At 35.9% G+C, this 20,301-nt stretch overlaps 3 protein-coding genes and 1 pseudogene across 3 annotated transcripts; 2 read left to right on the forward strand and 2 right to left on the reverse strand.

Moving 5' to 3' along the window:
* Positions 1-275: 275 nt before the first annotated feature.
* On the forward strand, positions 276-2,717 carry LOC107929489 (uncharacterized). Its single transcript, XM_016860924.2, has 6 exons — positions 276-1,018; positions 1,105-1,273; positions 1,356-1,532; positions 1,610-1,693; positions 1,870-1,951; positions 2,130-2,717. Exons 1-6 carry the CDS (start codon positions 726-728, stop codon positions 2,570-2,572), a joined length of 1,248 nt encoding a protein of 415 aa, XP_016716413.1. The 5' UTR covers positions 276-725; the 3' UTR covers positions 2,573-2,717.
* Positions 2,718-7,012: 4,295 nt separating this feature from the next.
* LOC107929485 (uncharacterized) lies at positions 7,013-7,456 on the forward strand. Its single transcript, XM_016860919.2, has one exon. The coding sequence runs from the start codon at positions 7,013-7,015 to the stop codon at positions 7,454-7,456; it is 444 nt and encodes a 147-aa protein (XP_016716408.2).
* An 88-nt stretch (positions 7,457-7,544) lies between these two features.
* On the reverse strand, positions 7,545-8,673 carry LOC107929484 (small heat shock protein, chloroplastic-like; annotated as a pseudogene).
* A 147-nt stretch (positions 8,674-8,820) lies between these two features.
* Positions 8,821-14,999, reverse strand: LOC107929482 (growth-regulating factor 7). Its single transcript, XM_041083644.1, has 5 exons — positions 14,226-14,999; positions 13,890-14,057; positions 13,434-13,773; positions 12,926-13,352; positions 8,821-9,284 (listed from the first exon to the last, which is right to left on the reverse strand). The coding sequence occupies exons 1-5, from the start codon at positions 14,503-14,505 to the stop codon at positions 9,009-9,011; spliced, it is 1,491 nt and encodes a 496-aa protein (XP_040939578.1). The 5' UTR covers positions 14,506-14,999; the 3' UTR covers positions 8,821-9,008.
* Between the last annotated feature and the right edge of the window lie 5,302 nt (positions 15,000-20,301).

The following is a 20,301-nucleotide window of genomic DNA, read 5'->3' on the forward strand; positions in this document are numbered from 1 at the left end:
TTAATAAATATCGACTTAAATGATAAAAAATGATAAATAAATTAATTTTTTCGATATAATACTTAAAACTATTTATAATCTCTTTTCGATTCTCAAATAGAAATATAAATACCCTTCAACATATCAATGAGTTTAATTAATTTTTCTTACCATAAAAACACAATTAATTTTATGATTATTTAGTAAGAGATTTTTATACCCGTTTGCCTGCATCCTATATATTGTATGTATTAAAAGAAAAACGCAAAAGTGTAAAAGGTGGGGTTGGTTTGTTGTTTTCAGTCCACTTCCACCGTTACAATTGCCTTCCTTTTATTTCATATCATTTAAAAGACAGGATTTAGGACCAATTGTTGCTTTTAATTCATTCTCCACCGTTCTTACTTTCCATGTCTCCCTCTAATTTCTCTTTCAACAAAAGCCGAAGGGTAACCTTTGTCTTCTCTCCTCCATTCAAAACCCAAAACGACATCGTTCTCACCTCCCTTTCCCTCTCCCTTCATCATTTTCGTACAAAACAACAAAACCCATCATTCTAGTTTCAACCGCTAAAGCTCATGTCCAGTTCTTAAAATCAAACTCAAACCTTAAATTCTGTGTCTTCCCCCTCCCCCCCTTTGCCGCCATATCTAACCCTTCTGCTCCTTGGTTCGTCTTTATATGGCCTGTACTAATCTTTAACCAGACTATTAATATTGTTAGAGGAAAAACAATTCCTAGATACGATGTTGTATTTGGTTCCATTTTGGATAGCGTTTTTAGTAGGTATATTAGTTGGCTGGGCTTGGAAGCCGAAGTGGGCAGAACTGTTAATACAGAAACTGAGTTCTGTTGTATCCAAATCGTTGGAATTATCATTGCCGTCATCGTCTTCTATGTCGCCTATGTTCTGTCTGAAAAACTCCGGTTCTTCTTCATGTTTGAACTCCTTGAATATGCAGCCAGAAGCTTGGGTTACTGATAATGGAGAACAAGGGAAAACGCTCTCTGTTTCTCCTTCTGAATATGACAATTCCAGGTAACTTTGAAATCTATTTAAAGTTCTTAATTTTAATGCTGGAACTTGATGTATATCTCTCTCTCTCTCTATATATATGTTTGTAGCACATCCAGATCAGTTGTTAATGAAGGGTGTTCAAGTGCTATTACGGAGGAGGATTTGAAACATTTATGTCAGCTTGTTGAAATGAGGGACGGTGGTCCTACATGGATGCATATGATGGATCGTTCTACTCCAAATATGAGCTACCAAGCATGGCGGAGAGATCCAAAGGTAGGATTTATCCTGAGTGTTCATGTGACATTATGTTTGTGAATGTTAGACAAGCTAATCTTTTTACATACGGATTTGTTAGACCGGTCCGCCTCAGTACCGCAGCAGAACGGTGTTTGAGAATGCAACTGCAAGGATAGTGAGAGACTTCTTCTGGGACGATGAGTTTAGACCAAAGTGGGATGACATGCTTGCATATTCAGCAACCATAGAAGAGTGTTCTACAACAGGGACCATGGTTGTTCAATGGATAAGAAAGGTTGGTTTCCATGAATTTTGCCTATGCCTTGCAATGCTTATACTAACTTTATTCGTTTCTAATTCTTTGTGGCTTAGTTTCCATTCTTTTGCAGTGACAGAGAATACATAATAGGTCGACGGATATGGGAAGTTGATGGATCTTACTACTGTGTGACAAAGGTATGACAAATGGATTCAATATTTTTGACATAATGCTAAAATTGCCAGAAAATTTGTTTGCTAATTCGAACACGAGGCTGTAGATTGTCGACGAAAATGAATTCTTCTGAATAGCGTAGGCCGATAATCAGCGACGGTTTGTTGGGTGTTTCTCAACTCAGATGACTTTGTTTCAGGGAGTTACGTGCGCTTCTGTCCCCCGACGTAGCAAACCAAGACGGGTGGACCTGTACTATTCAAGTTGGTACATCCGAGCAGGTATGCCGCTCTTCTTTCTTTGAGTTGAGCCATTGGTTTTAACTTGAAATTGCCTCTGAAGCTTTTGCGATCAATGCATATCGGATCGTATAACTTGTGATTAGCATAAGTTAGAAGCAGACAACTACAGAAAGTTGCTTGTATTAGTATGCACTAAATTTTCTCATCATTCATTCAGTGGAATCAAGAAGAGGTAATGGCCAGCTGACTGCCTGTGAGGTGTTACTCTTCCATCATGAAGATATGGGCATCCCATGGGAAATTGCTAAGCTCGGAGTACGTCAAGGAATGTGGGGAACCGTGAAGAAAATCGAGCCCGGGTTATGTGCTTACCAAAAAGAAAGAGAGTCTCTAGCTTCGCTATCTCAATCTGCGTACATGGCTCAAGTCAACACCAAAATAAGCATGGAGTACTTGATATCTTTGGAAAGCAATGAAGATTTATCGAGGTCAGATGTAGATTCCACTTCCGAGAACCCTCTAGCTCAGAACATTTCAAGGGCCCTAATTTACGGTGGTCTAATAGTTCTAGCTTGTAGCCTGGATCATGGTGCGTTGAGTAAGACATTTATCTTTGGTATGGGTAGAAAGCTTACAGACAGGGGAAATAGACCGAGTTAGAGTGCCGCAAGGCATAGGCTTATCTTTTTGAACGAATATCGGTTTCTCGATATTGTAGAGGCAGAGATTGTATATCTGTGTTTTACTGATATGTATATTATGAACATCACATCAATAAGGCAATAGAGCTGTACTGCTTTATAAACTCGCACTGGGAATTCTCTCATGAAAGCCACTGAACCACTGGCACCTAACTGTTCGTTTGCTATGCTCAGCAACTTTCATTTAGGAATGGGCTTACAGTCTTGTAATACAATGGCATTGATTGATCAACTTTTTATAATATTAATCAGGATTCACTGGGGCATTATGAAAATGCTAAATTTTCCCAGAAATATCAAAATACATTCAATACTTCCATGTTTGATTTGCAGGCTAGTTTGCTTGCACTTGTCTAAAAAGCAAAACACTTTCAATCTGGTGCTATGAACCTTACAGCAGCATAAAGCATATTGTCAAACGTCAAAAACCCACCAGGGTTTCAAAACAGTTCAACCCATCAAACTGTGGTGCCACCTTGGGTAGCGGTGTGGTCTGCATCTTCGTGTTAGGCTTAGCCAGCATACTCTCTGTAGATGAACGAACCCCAACTCCAAATTCCTGAAAAAGTAAAACCAAGAACTAAGAAACAAAACATCATAATATTATACAGCAAGAGAAAAGACCAGGGGCTACCTTGGCTCCAGAATGACGATCAAAAGAGTAAATCCCCACTACAGCAGCTACTACAGCTCGGATTGTTGCATACACTGTACCCAAAGCCATTAGTGTTTTGAGAAGATGTAGAGGAAATGTTTAGGTTTCTAATTTATGATAGAAATAAGCTTCTTTGGGAAAAGATAAAAGGTAAAGGAATGTAGGTGCCTTGGGGATGAAGAGAAGTAAAGAATGAGTGAATTGGGAATTAAACAAACTGGCTAAAAAGCCTAGAAATGGATGAATTAGTACTTTACCTTTAGTTTTAGCTTTGAGGTATATATAGTTTATAGGATAATTGTACTGACAAAAAAAAAAAAAAGCATCTATGGCTCAATGCAGCCGGTTTTGTTTGATCATTACTTATCCATATCGAAGAAAAAGTTGAGCTTCGTTGGCTAAAAAGTGTCATTGGCTGCATGTCCACATTGGAACCCACTCGGATTGTAGCTTGGGTTATAGATATTTAAGACGGTAACCAAGGGAACCCACTCAGAAGGTGAGGATAATCCTATCCCACAGCCTAGATTTGAAGCCTTTTAAGGGAATGAAAATAAGCCACGTTACGTGGACTGTACCGACCACATAATGCCTTTTAGCTTCATCTCTTCAGAATCCCCTTATCTCTCCCCCGGGGCCTCCTTTGAACCAACTTGCACTGCAATCCTAATGCTTTGGTACTGTTACATATGAGGGCTTTGCCACTAGATTACCTTTGCCATCTAGCTTCATCCAATTCGTTTTATACATGTCAATCATTTTTTACAATCAAGTCATTTCGATAAGATAATCAACACTCATCATTCACATGATCTGTAATTTAAGTGAAATATTATATAAGCAGCTCTCTCACCGTAATGATAGAATACATATTCACTTTTATAGTATGACTCACTATTCTAACAAAACGAATTGTCGTTAACTACTACCATAATTTTTTCTACACTAATTTTTAGTATTAACAAATAAAATATTTTTAAAAAATTGGAAAAATATGAAATCAAAACTCTTTCATTTGGTGCTTTTAAGTTTGATTAAATGCTTAGTAGTTTCAGCCGACAATTAATTCAGTAATTGATATTTATGCTCAAAGAAAACGTGAAAAGAAAAGAATTAATTTCAGATGAAGTAAACAAGGATGTGGTCCCCTAGGAGTGACAAAGCAAAGAAAGCGTGACTAGGATTATTTGAAATGAAAGAAAACGTGATACTTTAAGTGTATGCTTTTACATTCAACGATTCTAACACTTCTTTTTTTTTTTTTTTGAAAATTTAAGTAAAATTGATTTATGGTCCTTTATTTTGATGAAATCATACGAAACAGCATCCACGGTCGGCACTGACCCTTGTACGCCATTTCAAGCCTCTAACACTATCAAGCTATATTTGCAGAGGTATTAATATTCCTAGATTTTTGCCATTATTAACAACAGCTCCTTGTAGTTCAACCTATATTGTGCTAAATTAGCTATATATGTCAAAAAAAATTTATTAACTAGTCAAAAAGGTTGGTTTTTTAAAAATTTAAGGAAATATATTGTTTTGTGAGAGTCTGTCAAAGTTTACTTAGTTAGAAGAGCTTTCCTATCAAATGTGTAAAAAGTACGCCCAATTGAATGCACTTTTACACTTTCTCTCTAAAAAATGACCTATTTTTATAAATTTTCAAAAAATTAACTTATTTAACTAATTAATTTTTTTTTCCGACATATATGACTAATTTAGCCTTGAGCTGTTTGTGACAAATGCTGTTGGCAGAGAAAGCCTTTCTTTGCCCAAATACTGTAAAGAGAAGCCCAAACAGATGTAGCACCCTTTGTCAGCTGAACTGTATATATAGACCAAATTGTTTTAAGCTCAGTCAAGAATTTGCATGTTAGAGTCCATCTATACGGTGCTTTTTTGTTCCAAAAAGTGGGCCGTAATCCCACTCTCTTATCCCAGTGTTTCAGTCGAATTTATATATCTATCCATAAATCATGCATTAAAAGAAAAGAGCGAAAAACTATCAGCTTATTTCACGTTCATAATGGTAAAATAGTAAAATTGAAAAAAAATTTAAGGTTTTCGAGTTTAAATTTCATCATGTCAATGTATTATTCTAAATTATACGTAAAGAAATATAAAAATATTAATTTTTTATATAATTTCATAATATTAAAAGTAACATAAACTCAATTAAAACTTTGAATAATAATATAAATAAGATAGTAAGATGTTGGGAAATTGCAGTGCGGCAGTTTTAAAAAGTGATTTAACAACCCATTAGCAGCAACAAGCTCAGCCTGGGAGAGTGGTGAAGGCGGCTCCGAAAGGGACGAAAAGAGGACTGAAAGGGGTCCATTACAAAAATGTAATTAAAGCTAAAACGATCCATTGAACTTTACCAACGGAAATAAATTACTAATATAATTATAAACCATCATTATAATATAGATTAGTGGGGGAATTTAAATATAGTGGAATTAGATCGACTAACCTAGATGGATGGCTCTTCGCTTAGGGTTCCTTCAAAACAATGGTGCACCTTTCACCCTCTTCTTTTGCAATAATTATATTCTTGTGATATGATAAACTTATATATATTACTAATATAAGCTCGTAAAGTGGGAATACTTTAGAAAAATCCAAATTAAATATGTAGAAGGTAGTCCAACAGTGGCCTTGCAAACAGGGTTTAGGGCAAAGCATTCCTTAGGGCGGGACTGGGGACCAAAGCTAAGGTCCTAGGCTAATGGTGTACCCTTGGTTAGTAGGTGAGGTTAGGTTAGTTGGACGTGGTCCATAGGGCAAATAACATTGGTAAAAGTCAACTGTTTCAAATTATATAAATATTAAGACAGTCTCACCAGATCCCTTTCCCTTTTGTCTCAATTTGATAACTGAGTGGAAGACCCAGCATTTACCTACGAACACCTAAAGCAATAAGATTTTGTTTGTTCAGTTGTAGTAGTTATTTGGAGTGAAAATGAAAAAGGAATCTTTACAATTAGCATAAAAAGTCAAAGGTTTCATCATTTTCAGTAAATTTATTGTTTTCTTCCTTGCATTATAATTTCCTATTTTACTTTAATAATTTTAAAAAAATCCACAATTTATTTTTAATTATTCATATAATTAAACAATGCTTAAATTCAAATATGTTTTAGTTATAGAGAAATAAAAAAATGGATTCTCTTTTCTTATATTCATAACCTCTTGCATATAATGGCATGTTTTTTTACATCATTAAACCATAATGATGATGTAATAACGCAAAGTACAGCAGAGGCCTGTTTCCAGATATTTTCATACACCACTTCGTACGTGTATAAATTATCGAAGACTAGAAAAAAAATCTAGTAAAAAAGTGACCAAAGAACATGAAAGATTTTAGATATTAGAATATCACAGTGGGCACCATTAACCTCCTACAGATGAACTGATCCAAAAGGGCAACGAAGGTGAATAAAATGATAGATGAGCAATGCCAATGCGCCACCATCCACTAACCGACTCTCTTTGCATGCGTAGTTGACAAGCTTAAAAATCCCATTTATCTAACTTAAAAAATATATAAAAAATTTAGGGTCTGCCACTGCCAGCCAAAGTTGTAAATTTAAGGTGCCTTCCTCCATGGATAGATATAGCTTTTCACTGCTCCACTCAATCCAAAACAAACCCATTATTTGTTTAAATTAAACACTACTACATATATAGTGTCTCATTGTGCCATATAGTGTCTGCATCTTTTTTTGAAGCTAAATGGGTAATTGTTCGGCTTTTCTTAGAGCTGTGAAGGCCAAGCCTGATCAGAAAGTTATTCAGGTGGTGAAGCCGGATGGGAAGATATTAGAGTTCAGAGCACCACTCCTTGTTAAAGATGTGTTGGTGAAGTTTTCAGGCTCGGGTATCGGCTTATCACCCACGGTTTCACACCATCTGCCGATGAACTACGAGCTGAAGACGGGGAAAGTTTACTACATTCTTCCTGCAACCGAGCCACCGTACACGGCGGTAGGAACCGGCGGTGGTGTTAAGAGAATAAAAGTTGTGATAACGAAGCAAGAGCTTCAGCAATTGTTGGCCAAGCAAGTATCTGTACAGGAGGTGCTTGCAGGGCTTGAGAAAAGAAATGGGAGTTTCGTTGTATCTCCAAGAAATTGGAAACCAAAGCTGGATTCCATATTAGAAGAAAATGATCAATAATTGTAATCTATGTTACATGTACAACATGATATTTCCCATTAGTATATATACCAGACACTTATATAATTACAGAGAAACTTCAACTTCTTTACCGAATATCTACATCAATAACTTTGCGTTCAACTTTTGTTTTGGGAATGGAGATGAAGAGAACTCCATTCTTAAGCTCTGCTTTGATGTTATCTTTGTCGCAGTTGTCTGGTAGTTGGAGACTAGTATTGTAAGAACTGTACCTTCTGTTTGTCCAATCGTCTTGGGTTTCTTCCTTTTTGTGTTCTCCCTTTATGACCAGTATGTCGTCTTCTACGGAAACCTTAACCTCGTCTTTTCCGAGCCCTGGCATGTCGAATCGCTTTTTGATGTCGTGTTCGCCATCTTTGATGTCCCAAGGTGCACGTACGTCTCCTCGTGTTCTGTTGGTGCCGGGGAATGTCAATTGCGTCCTCGAATATCCGGTCCATTGTGTCCATCATTTGACGCATTGATCTCATAGGTGACATGGGGTCCAACAAACCTGTCATCCATGGATCATGTAAAAACAAGCTCATCAATCATATAATAACAGAGCCATATTCATGATTCAGCTAAATACTTACCAAAAGGAGAGACATCCATAGCCAACCGTTTAGGCCTTTTCTCAACAGCTCTCTCTTGGCCTTTATTATCTTTGCTAACATGCACGTCCACCGATGTATCTCTGTTATGATCCCGAGTAGCCTCTGCCCTTACAACAGACAGCCGGCTGTTGCAAGAATTCTTGGACGGAAAAGATACAGAGAATGGCTTTATAGCATTAGTAGAACAGGGCAGATTAGCCTTGTTTAATACCAATGGTGAAAATGAACAAGATACAGTCGAAGCCATTGCTAAACAGAATTCGGAAACGGAGAATTGGGTGTCTTAAAATCGTATTGCCGATGACTAAGGATACTATGGTTAGTACAATACTTATAGCTGAAGGTCTTAAAGCGCAGGGGAAGGTTGGAGAGAGATCCTGAAAGTTGGAGTGAAGGTGTGAAAGTTCTGGAGCTGTCGTTACTTGCTAACATATTTGGGCTTTCTTTGTGCTTCCTGAAAGATCCAGGATTTACATCTTATGGGTACGAAAGGGATAAATTTTAGCCTTTCACAATAAATATCAAACACTTAGAAGCAGTTTTTCATGGCACATGTCCACTTGACAGCAACTGCTAATCCTTGGTCTCTTTGTGACAGGTTGAGGACAAATTCAACCTTATCAATGGATATGAAATGTTTGTAAATTGTCGTCTATCACTGTTTTTCCATTAAAACAAGTTTCAAGGTCTGAGAATAAATATTTTCATGGAGACTAGAGCCATTCCATTGCCTTCTCTGCAATGATGTTCAGACAAATTCTCTTCTTTTAGTCAACAAAATCAACAAGTTTGTAATAATAAGGCTAGATACATATGTATATAATAACCTGCAACTAAGTGCTTAAAACCATACAGAAACAAAAAAGAACATATTATATCCGTCTGTAGTAAAATCTTGGGTTAACTTCCAACAAAAGGGGGAATTGTAATTTCGTTTAAGCCAACATCAAACCGATCTCAGGTTTGGCTCTGGAACAAACAATCGTCGGGCTGCTACTACCGCTGCTATCAGACCATGAAGCAAGAGCTTTTTGCAAAACACCAGACGGTGAAGACACTGCAGTCATCGCAGGACTACAAGAATTTCCATTTCCCGCGACGGGAGACGAGGCAGTGGCACTCGGCCTTAGAACCTCCGCCAATGGGCCTCCTGGTGTAGAGGCAGGGGCTAACCAGCTAGAAAGGTGGCATTTGGAAGCGTATTCATGGTTCTCCTGTGTTGCGGAAGCGACGATAATATTAATAACAATATTATCAGAAATATTTAGATAATTATTATGCCAACAATTATACTAAGAAAATTCCCAGTTAAATTGGAGGGGTCACAATGGTCCCGCTTAAAACCCAACAACTAGACAGAACTCACTTAGATATTTATAGCAATAATAACTAAATAAATATAACCAACATAAAGCTATTAAATAAAAGCAAACAAATAAGAAATAAAATACCAGAGTTTTAACGAGGTTCGGCCAATTTAGCTTACGTCCTCGGACACTACCAAATTAATATTTCCTCTAGAAATATTACAAAGGAGAAGATTTTGGGATGATACAACCAAAGGGGGAGGGGTTCTATATATAACAAACCAAACCCCCTCCCTTTCTATCTTTTCCTAATGTGGGATATTGCCAATATTCAACAAATCTCCACCTTGGCGATATTCCACATCTTCGAACATCTTCTCATAACACTAACTTCAATAGTGTCTTCAAATTTGCAACCAATCGCCTTCTTCCCTTTTGGTAGTTGTGCCAGCTTCCACGTCTTGTTTTTCTCTAGAGATTGCATTTCCTCTTCCATTGCACCTAACCATCTATTATTCTCTAAACTCTGAATGGCTTCGGTGTAAGTGGATGGAATATTATCAACAACTGGAAGTGCATAAGCTACCATGTCAGTGAAACGAGCTGGTTTCTGAATTTCTCGTCTCTGCCTTCTGACTGCAATTGGCTCTGATTGCTGTTGAGGTTCTTGGGTAGAAACCTCTTCCTCATCTGACTCTGCATCTGCCAATGAAGAATCACTAGTGGTACCTTCTGCTGGAATTACCACACTCTGCTCAAACTCCACCTGCTGCGGAGTACACTCCACCTGCTGCGAAGTACTACTCACTCCTTCTGGATTTACCTTATTCAACATGGCAGATTCATGAAAGGTAACATCCCTACTGATTATCGTCTTCTTTGCCTCTAGACACCACAAACGATATCCCTTAACACCAGCATTGAAGCCCATGAATAGAGCCTTCTTTGCTCTTGGATCTAACTTTGATTCTTTCACATGATAATATGCAATAGAACCAAAAATGCGCAAGGTGTCATAATCAGTAGCAGGTTTTCCATACCATTTCTCCAAAGGAGTCTTGCCATTTATAGCAGATGATGGCAAATGATTGATGAGATGTTGAGCGTACGTCACAGCCTCAGCCCAAAACTTTCTATCTAATCCAGCATTAGATAACATACATCGAACTTTCTCCACAAGCGTTCGATTCATACGCTCTGCCACCCCATTCTGTTGCGGTGTTCCACCTACGGTGAAGTGCCTTACTATGCCACAATCTTGGCATATCTTCAGGAAAGGATCGCTTTTATATTCTCCACCGTTGTCTGATCGGAGAACCTTAATCTTCCTTCCTGTCTGATTTTCAACTTTAGTTTTCCACTTAAGGAAAACTTCAAGCACCTCATCTTTGTTCTTCATAGGAAACACCCAAACTCGTCTGGAAAAATCATCAATAAAGGTGACAAAATAACGTCTTCCTCCAAGTGATGGAGTCTTGGACGGTCCCCATACATCAGAATGCACATAATCCAGAATACCTTTAGTATTGTGAATCCCAGTGCCAAATTTCACCCTTCGTTGTTTTCCCAGAACACAATGCTCGCAAAATTCAAGTTTGCAAGTCTTTGTACCTTTCAATAATCCTTGCTTGGCTAGAGTTTGCAAGGATTTTTCACCAGCATGGCCCAAACGCATATGCCACAGCTGTGTTGCCTCAGCGTCCTTCTTGGTACTCGTAATTGCTGCTGCTGTTGTCCCGACCACTGTACTACCTTGGTAGTAATACAGATTGTTCTTTCTTATGCCTTTCAACATCACCAATGCTCCTGAAGTTGCTTTAAGAACTCCATCTCGTATTGTCACAACTAGGCCTTTAGATTCTAACGACCCCAAAGAGATGAGATTCTTCTTCAACTTTGGGACATATCGTACATCCCGCAAAATTCTAGTAGATCCATCATGACTCCTCAGTTTAATTGAACCTATCCCGGCTATTTTACATGTGTTATCATTACCCATGTAAACAACCCCTTCATCTAGTTTTTGAAATTCAAAGAACCATTCCCGAATGGGACACATATGATAGGAACAACCAGAATCCATGATCCACTCATCTGCATATAATGTTGAAGATGTCATACTAAGAGAAAAGTCTGACTCTGCTTCACTATTGCATTCTGCAACATTTGCATCTTGCGGAGTCTTCCCTTTTTTCTTCAATTTTGGACAATCTTTCTTCCAATGTCCTTTTTCTTTGCAAAAAGAACATTCATCTTTGGCAACAGCTCGACCTTTGGACTTTCTTCTCTTCCCCTTAGACTGACTTTGCTGACGACCTCTTGTTACCAATGCTTCCACTGCTGCTTCACCTGAACCTTTCAACTTATCCTTTCGGCGTAGTTCATAGCTATACAATGCAGCAGTTACTTCATTGAAAGTTACTTCCGATTTTCCATGAAGTAGAGTAGTTTCAAGGTACTCAAACTCCTCAGGAAGCGATCCCAACAACATTAACGCCAAGTCTTCGTCTTCAAAAGTCACATCCAAATTCAACAAATCAGCCACCAGCTGATTAAAATTGGTAATGTGCTCGTTCATCGTGGTACCAGGAACATAACTGAAACGAAACAGTCTTTTCTTCATATGTAACTTATTTTGACTGTTCTTCTTCAGAAATTTCTCCTCCAATGCTTTCCACAATTTACTTGCAGAAGTCTCTTTACTGAATGTATACTTCTGCTCTCTGGAAAGACATGATCGAATTGTACCACATGCCAATCGGTTGATGGTCTTCCATTCTTTATCATCAACCCCTTCTGGTTTTTCTTCCTCAATGGCAATATCTAGACCCTGTTGAAAGAGGGCATCTAGAAGCTCACTTTGCCACATGCCGAAATGACCTGTTCCATCAAAAATTTCCACTACAAATCTCGTATTTGCAGTTCCAATCCTCGGCAAAATGTACGAAGTGAAAGTTGTTGATATGGATGGTTTTTCTTCTGTCATTTTTGCCATAGCTTCTACTTAATAGCCACCAAATGCAGAATACCCACAAGCTTTCGGAAATGTTTCTGATGTGTAAGATCAAACTAAGCTGCAAACACAGAGCATACTACAAAACCTTGGCTCGGATACCAATTGTTGCGGAAGCGACGATAATATTAATAACAATATTATCAGAAATATTTAGATAATTATTATGCCAACAATTATACTAAGAAAATTCCCAGTTAAATTGGAGGGGTCACAATGGTCCCGCTTAAAACCCAACAACTAGACAGAACTCACTTAGATATTTATAGCAATAATAACTAAATAAATATAACCAACATAAAGCTATTAAATAAAAGCAAACAAATAAGAAATAAAATACCAGAGTTTTAACGAGGTTCGGCCAATTTAGCTTACGTCCTCGGACACTACCAAATTAATATTTCCTCTAGAAATATTACAAAGGAGAAGATTTTGGGATGATACAACCAAAGGGGGAGGGGTTCTATATATAACAAACCAAACCCCCTCCCTTTCTATCTTTTCCTAATGTGGGATATTGCCAATATTCAACATCCTGATCATACCCGCACACCCCCAACCCCATACGGATAGGTCCTGTCTCATTATCCCTGAAGCTATTGATTCCCATTGATAAAGAAAGGGATGAAAGAGTGAGTTTCCCATTATCAGAGGTTTCAGTTCCTGTGTTGGCATGGTGGTCATCTGATACAGCAGTAGACCACGCATCAATGAAACCTCTAGGTGGCGACTTCTCTACCGGAACTATCTCAGGGTTAAGAAGCCAAGGGCTAGTATTGCGTTGTTGGCCTTCTGCAGGACTGAAATTTGGACATGAAATCAAGTTCAGAGGCTCCTTGTCATAACTTTGGTTGACAGCATTGAACAAAGAACCTTCAGTAGCAGTCCCTATTTGCATGAGATGATGCCACTGCTGATCAGCTAGTGGAATAAGTTCGTTCATATCCCAGTCCGAAGTCCTACAATGGAAGATACCCAAAATTAATAATAATAAGAACTAAAGGCTGAAAACACACAAAAGTAGAACATGTTTTACTCACCTGGGTTCCTTGTAGGAAGAAACAGAGGTGAAAGGCCAAAATGGTGCAGCTTTTTGACTTGGCTGACCAAGAAAACAGGTGGTCTGGTTCTGGTTTAAGGGCTGAGCAACAAACTGTGGGTGAGTGCTGGAGGAAGATGAAGGATGTGCTTGACTAGGGGTATGGCGGGTCTTCTTATTAGGAAGTTCCACAGGCTTTCTTGAACGGGGACGACCTCTATGCAAGTGCCGCTCACAATACTTCTGGTCAGGCGCCGCATCTCTAGAGCACCTCCATTTTTTCCCATCAGTTCTCCTACACCTCCCTGGCTCAACATCCGCTCTACCAGAAAACCTTCCCACTGTCCACACAACCCAAAAAACCATAAATTTCACATCTATTGCCACATGAACAAAAAACCGAGACATCCCATCCCATAATTGATGTAATAAAAAAGACAAGTTATGAAGAGATTACTGGCAGACTGGGAAGCAACTGAAACAGAGGGGCTCCCGATAGTGGGTATGAGAAGATCAAGAGGCACAGCAATGGAAGCTTTCATGTACTTGAATATCATAACTTGTCTCTGAAGCTCCTTATACTGTGAAAACGTGAAAGGAAACTCCAAAGAAGCCGCCATCCCTCCTGTTGTTACACAAAATCAAAACATCTCCTCTGTCAGTCAAACAGACAAAAAAAACTTTACTCTCTGCCATAACTCATTGAATAAAGATGTCAAATTTTTTCTTTCCTTTTCCTTTAGGGAACCAAGCAGATAAAAATAAAAATAAAAAGCAAAGGAAAATTTTCTACCTGGGGATTTGAAGGCGGTGTGAGCAGTGGAGGTTGAAGTGGGGGAAATGTCAAAAGGCTGCTGTAATATCCTTACACCAACTGCACCGCCACTAGCAACAGTAGCAGCAAAACCAGAACTACAATCACTGCTAGCCAAAACATCGTATATATTACTGGTCTTAGGCCTGTTGTTGTTGTTATTACCCGTGGGACCATCATCAGCATCAACATCATCATAACCAACTACATATGATGGAAATGAACGGTGATGATGATGATTATCATAGTTGGCCATCATCAGCTTCTTAGGTACTAAATAACAATAACACCACTACTTTGAAAAGCTTCACAAACCCAAAATCAAAAGCTTCAATGCTACTACTTTCTTTAGCTACCTTGTCTGAAACGCTAAACTCCAGCCAATACCCATTTTGAAACCACTTTCCCCATTTAGGAAAATCCCTTTTTCCATCCCTTTTGAATATGCAGACAGTGAGTGGAACCCAAAACAAAAAAAGAAAAAACCTTAAAGCCAAAGACTAATATCCTTTTTTTTTTCTCTTCAAAGGAGACCACCAAGCAAATCTCTTCTCTTTAAATGACTAGGTGATACGTATCGTTGAGTGTGGTGGAGTGTAGAGCGCGTGATGGATATGGGGTTTTATAGATATTTGAGATTATAAGGGGATGGGTTGCCGCCATTCTCGGCCTTTGCTTTTGCTTCCATGCTTCCAACATTCGCATCACAGTAGTAGACAAAATAGTAAAAAGCAATTTTCTCTCTCTTTTATTCAACCGCATCTCATTATTGTGCCCTGCCCCATCTATCGTTTTCTGCATGCAAAGCTAGAAAACACCGTACTTGCCAACTTTTTTTTTTTGGGAGTGATTTTCTCTCTCATGCTGTCAAATACGAACCAGAGAGGACAGGATTTGGGCACCCAAGTTTCTCTAACACCCACCCCAATGCACTCCTTTGATTTGATAAAGCTTAAAGTCAAACACCTGTTTCAATTTAATTAATGAAGTTACTTTTTAGGGTAAATTCCATCCAAAATTATTAAATTATTATTAAGTTTAATTTTACATCTTTCAACTTTAAAATAATTATTTAATTATTTAAAAAAGTTATTTTTTTATAATTTAACTTTTTTAGGAAGATTGTTACGAATTCGTAAATTAGAATTTAAATAATTTTTTTATTTCTAATATTGATTATCAAATTTATTTTAATTTAAAATTTTTTTTATTCGCCATTAAGTACTGATCTATTGTACTGATTATCAAATTATTATTTGAAGTTCACTAACCTTTTGGCCCAATAATATTCATTGATTTTGTTTAAAAAAACTTACGATAATTTAACAATTGAATTGACACTTAAATGGCATTAATTCTACCAAAATCTTAATATATATAGTATAGGTAAGTAGTGGTAGTTTATATTTTTACCTTTTTCCCCTATGCTCTATTTAAGAATATGGATTTAAAATTTTAGATTTTATTTTAATTATTATGTAAATGGTAAAAATGAAATACATATATTATGAATAAATTTATTAATATTCATTATAATATTTATTAAAAATATATATAAAACATGTTTAAAGAATTTCAAATTTATTAATAAATAAGTATTTAACAGATTAATGGATTTAAAAAATTATCATAAATATTATATTTCTAAATAGTTGAGTACTAAACACTATCTTATAGATTTTATTAACATCGTATATTTTTAACACGTTAGATTTAAATTGTAATTACAATAGATACACAAGTTTTTACAATTTTATCACATGTTTTAAATCTAAATGTGATCCCTTTTGGTATTTAATTTTTTTAAAAAAAATTTACAGTGATCACCGTAAAAAATATTTTAAAAAAAACACAAAAATAAATACCAAAATGGGTTTACAAAAATAAATATCGAAATGAGTTATTTGCTTGAAATTTTTATGGTGATCAATTTTGGTATTCATTTTATTTTTTGGATTATTGTGGTAAAAGAATTACATTTCACAAATGTTAAAGATATGTTATGTAATAAAAAATCATTATTGGGATAAAAAATGAAAAAAAAAGACTGCTTTGAAAAAATATGTGTAAAAATATTAGTAATTCTTCAAAATATGTTGTTATTGATTTGTTTATACTTGTTAAAATATCAATAATTCTTCAAAAAAATAACAAAATGGTACAAAATTCACCCTCCACCATTTAAATCGTATTTCTACGCTATAAACTACTACTAATGATGCTCATTTCTCTCCCTTCAACCAAAAAAATAATTTTTTTTATACTGGTGCCACACATCTCTTTCCCTCCACCCTTAGAAAATATCTTTCTTCCTTTCCACTATTAAAAAATTATTTAAAAAAATTTATTTTGTAATGATTTTCAATTATTGTGTTAAAAAAACATGGATGTCGTTCATCTCTCTCCCTCCATCCCTGAGAGCACGTTTGGTTCGCTGTATTGGATTAGAACTGTATTGGATTAGAGGTGTAATGGATTAGAGGTGTAATGGAATAGAGGTGTAATAGCAAATCAACTGTTTGGTTGAATGTAATGGAATAGAGGCGTAATAGTAATCTTGTGTTTGGTTGAATGGAATAGAGGTGTAATAGCATAATGGAAAAAACTAAAATGACTAGAATACCCTTACCATAAATTTGTTTTGGTAAATGATTATTGTTATTGTTATTTAAATTTTAATAAGATTATTAATATCAATAATAAATAATTTAATCATTTTTAAACATAATTATTATTAAATATATTATAATTAAAATATATAATTTAATAAAATTCTTAATAATCAATATTCTTATATGAATTTACTCAAATCATAATATATGATACTATAAAATATAAATTAACATAATTATTATTAAATATATTATAATTAAAATATATAATTTAATAATATTATTAATAATCAATATTCTTATATGAATTTACTCAAATCATAATATATGACTGTTATTGCTTGTGATATTCTTATATAAGAATAATTAATATTCTTATATATTATTCATGTCTGAATATAATGCTCTCATACAAAATTTTCCAATTCATAATTGTTCTACAATTTGAAAAATGAATCTTTTTAGATGCTTAATTCAGGGCAATGTTAGAAAAGCAAATATCAATTCCCATCATCATGTCAAACCTTTAGGTTGAACAAAAGAGTAAAAAGGGCACTGCAGCTTTAAGATTTGAATTAACAATACAACTCTGATTCACTTTAGCAGTCATTCCTCCCTAAAAACACAGATATGAATGATCAGTCTTAAAAAGAATAACAGCTCAATTTTACTAGATAGAGATTTGCATTCATCAAAATCCATACAGGTCTGGCAACAAAATACCCCTCCCCTACTACTGTATCATAAAAGGAAAGAGAATAAAAACACCACCTTAGAGTTCCAGAGTAATAATATAACACTGTATAGCTGACATATTTCATAACGTTTTCATCTAAATTACATGTCCAAGGACCATGACATAAACAAATGCCTGGACCATGCTTTACACTGAATAACACGATCGCCCAAATAAGTAGCATTTGATTTCAGTAACTAATGAACACATACAACAGGTACTTCGAGTGCAAAGTTCATGAATTTCTTCATAAGTCCACATCTGCCATTATCACACTTTGTCAGTAGTCAGTTGCCGGTATTGCCATTTCGAATTGCACGACGAAACTCAGCTAAGAAATCCATCTGTGAGCCAGATGAAGGCCCAGTATTGTTTGCTGGGGACATCATCTGAGGAAAAGCAAGTCAAATGCATAAGGAATGGGGACCGTGAGAAGAAGAAGAGGTGAAGGATGAAAGAATACCTGATGGGGAAGTCTGAAATTCCTCCAGGCTGAATCACTAATTCTAGAGTATAGAACTGGTCTTTTTGAAACAAGGAAAACCACAGTAAAAGGAAACAACCATTATGGAAGAAAATATCCATCAATAAACAAGAATGGAAACAAGGTCAGACATAAGGAGAAATAGGAGAAACAAAAAATAGAAATAAAAAACGACATGACAAAGGATGCCCAATATGACACTCCCAATATCCTCTAAACAACAGGCAGCAAACACAGAACTGCTTGCAACCACAAACTAAAAGAACAAAGATAAGCATATTATGCGAGCAAAAAGAAAAAAAAAAGAAGCAAAATATGCTATAGCCTATAGGTACATTTCGACATAAAACTTGCTGCCATACTAAAATCCATATCAAATTAAATAACCTACAATTTAAACAATGACTTTGCTCTAATACTGGGAAATCACATCAATGCATATCAAGATACACACTAAATATACAAGAAGGAAGACATCTGATATTGAAATACCATCAATCTGCAAAGATGATCTCTTTACAATAAAGTCTCTATAGCTATTCATACAAGAATATGTATAACAGCTTCGACTAACAGCTACTATTAACTCCTTAGCAGACTATAATGGATAGCAAATAGTTACAATTGAACCAATTGTATAACACTCCACTTGAAGAAGTGCTAAGCCTTGCAGATACCTATCTCCACCAACCACGGGGCTTGCATTCCATTTGTAACATCATATTCGGCAAATGCTAATTCACAAGCTTGCATGAGTAGTGGTTTCTTCATAACATGAGCTACCCCGAATAAAGACTGCCAGGAAGAACACAAAATAGTACAATGAGCCATCTACGGATGAAAAAATTGCTTGAGTTGTCTTTTGGACCAAAATTAAGGTGAATTATCATAACAGAGAGAATTTGGATGCTTATGCAAGCTAGTAGTGATCAACCGAAGGTAATATAATAGCAGCATTATGAGTAATGACAATGTTACCATGGTCATGGCCGGTTAGCAACACACTGTACGTAAAGCTAAAATTAAGATAAAAATAAACAGAAGCACGAAAATTCTAGGGAGGTAAAACTGCAGCTTACCTGCTTGAATGTAATTGATGCATAAAAATAAACCGAAGGAAATCATGAAGTTTAACACAGCCACTGCACGAAGAGATCATTAAAAACTATTAAAAGAGAATGGAATAGCTGCAAATGATTTTCTTAAAGGAAAGTAAACAATAATGTTGAACAATTCAGAATATAACAGATGTGCAACAAATGATAAAAAATAAAATATACTATGCTGAACAATTGTATGGAATTCTCACTTGTATAAACTCAAACATATCAAAGATATATATGTAAGTAGTAATCAAAACTTACCCTCCAAACAAGAAAAAACCTAGAAGTATATAAGCTTCATTACATGTTACCTTGGTAGAGCGAAGGATGACTCTAGTTGATGCTCAAGCTTCTTTGAGTTCAATAGACCCAAGTCTAATAAACGCGAAGATTCTTGTTGAATCCAAGGACCAAACCAGATTGCACATAAAATTGCTCTTATTCAAATACTTTTAGTAATTACAATCATGGAGTAAGTTGAGTATACACTTCTAAAAGGACTAATAGCCTATCAAACTAATATGGAAGTCCAAAGCTATGGTATGGTTGTAAGACTAAACACTTCTGAGTTCATTGCAGTTCCTCATATCTAGCTTTCAGTTTTAGGTACTCCCTGTAGCTGCTCTGTGACAACAAAGATTAAGAATCATATGTTTTAGATTTTTAATCAGAATTTTTACGACAATCTATCAAACAGTCTGGGGTGTGGACATATGCTGTAACTCGTGATCAAAGAAATTAAAGTCACTGGCCATAGTAGTACTGGCATATACACACAAACCAGATCAATACTAAGCTAAACATATATATATATATATATACATATACACACAAACCTCCAAAGTAGCATTGGCATCTCGAATAGCAGCATTGGGCTTTTTCATCTTAATGTAAACACTGGCTGAAAGGAGAAAAAAGAACACTAAGCAACTGAAATCATTCTATCAAATATAAGAAAATAAAGATAAGTAAATAAATGGCTAAAATTCAATCCATGCGAATCTACAATCATATGGTCAAAAAGTTAAAATGCACAAATGGAAAAGGAATTTAATTAAATGGTAATTGACATTATCATAACAGCTAACCAGAACAGGGTCAAAAATCATAACAGTAAATC

This window comes from Gossypium hirsutum, chromosome A12, assembly GCF_007990345.1.
Source record: "Gossypium hirsutum isolate 1008001.06 chromosome A12, Gossypium_hirsutum_v2.1, whole genome shotgun sequence".
Classification (NCBI taxonomy): domain Eukaryota; kingdom Viridiplantae; phylum Streptophyta; class Magnoliopsida; order Malvales; family Malvaceae; genus Gossypium; species Gossypium hirsutum.

Bases quoted from the DNA above. Each gene is read 5' to 3' on its own strand.
- LOC107929489 (XM_016860924.2), top strand. From the start codon at position 726: ATGTTGTATTTGGTTCCATTTTGGATAGCGTTTTTAGTAGGTATATTA. The intron at 1,274-1,355 runs GTAGGATTTATC...CGGATTTGTTAG, and splicing joins CATGGCGGAGAGATCCAAAG to ACCGGTCCGCCTCAGTACCG. The intron at 1,533-1,609 runs GTTGGTTTCCAT...TTTGTGGCTTAG, and splicing joins TTGTTCAATGGATAAGAAAG to TTTCCATTCTTTTGCAGTGA.
- LOC107929485 (XM_016860919.2), top strand. From the start codon at position 7,013: ATGGGTAATTGTTCGGCTTTTCTTAGAGCTGTGAAGGCCAAGCCTGAT.
- LOC107929482 (XM_041083644.1), bottom strand. From the start codon at position 14,505: ATGATGGCCAACTATGATAATCATCATCATCACCGTTCATTTCCATCA. The intron at 14,058-14,225 runs GTAGAAAATTTT...GTGTAACAACAG, and splicing joins CACCGCCTTCAAATCCCCAG to GAGGGATGGCGGCTTCTTTG. The intron at 9,285-12,925 runs GTTGAATATTGG...GCAACACAGGAG, and splicing joins TGTGCGGGTATGATCAGGAT to AACCATGAATACGCTTCCAA.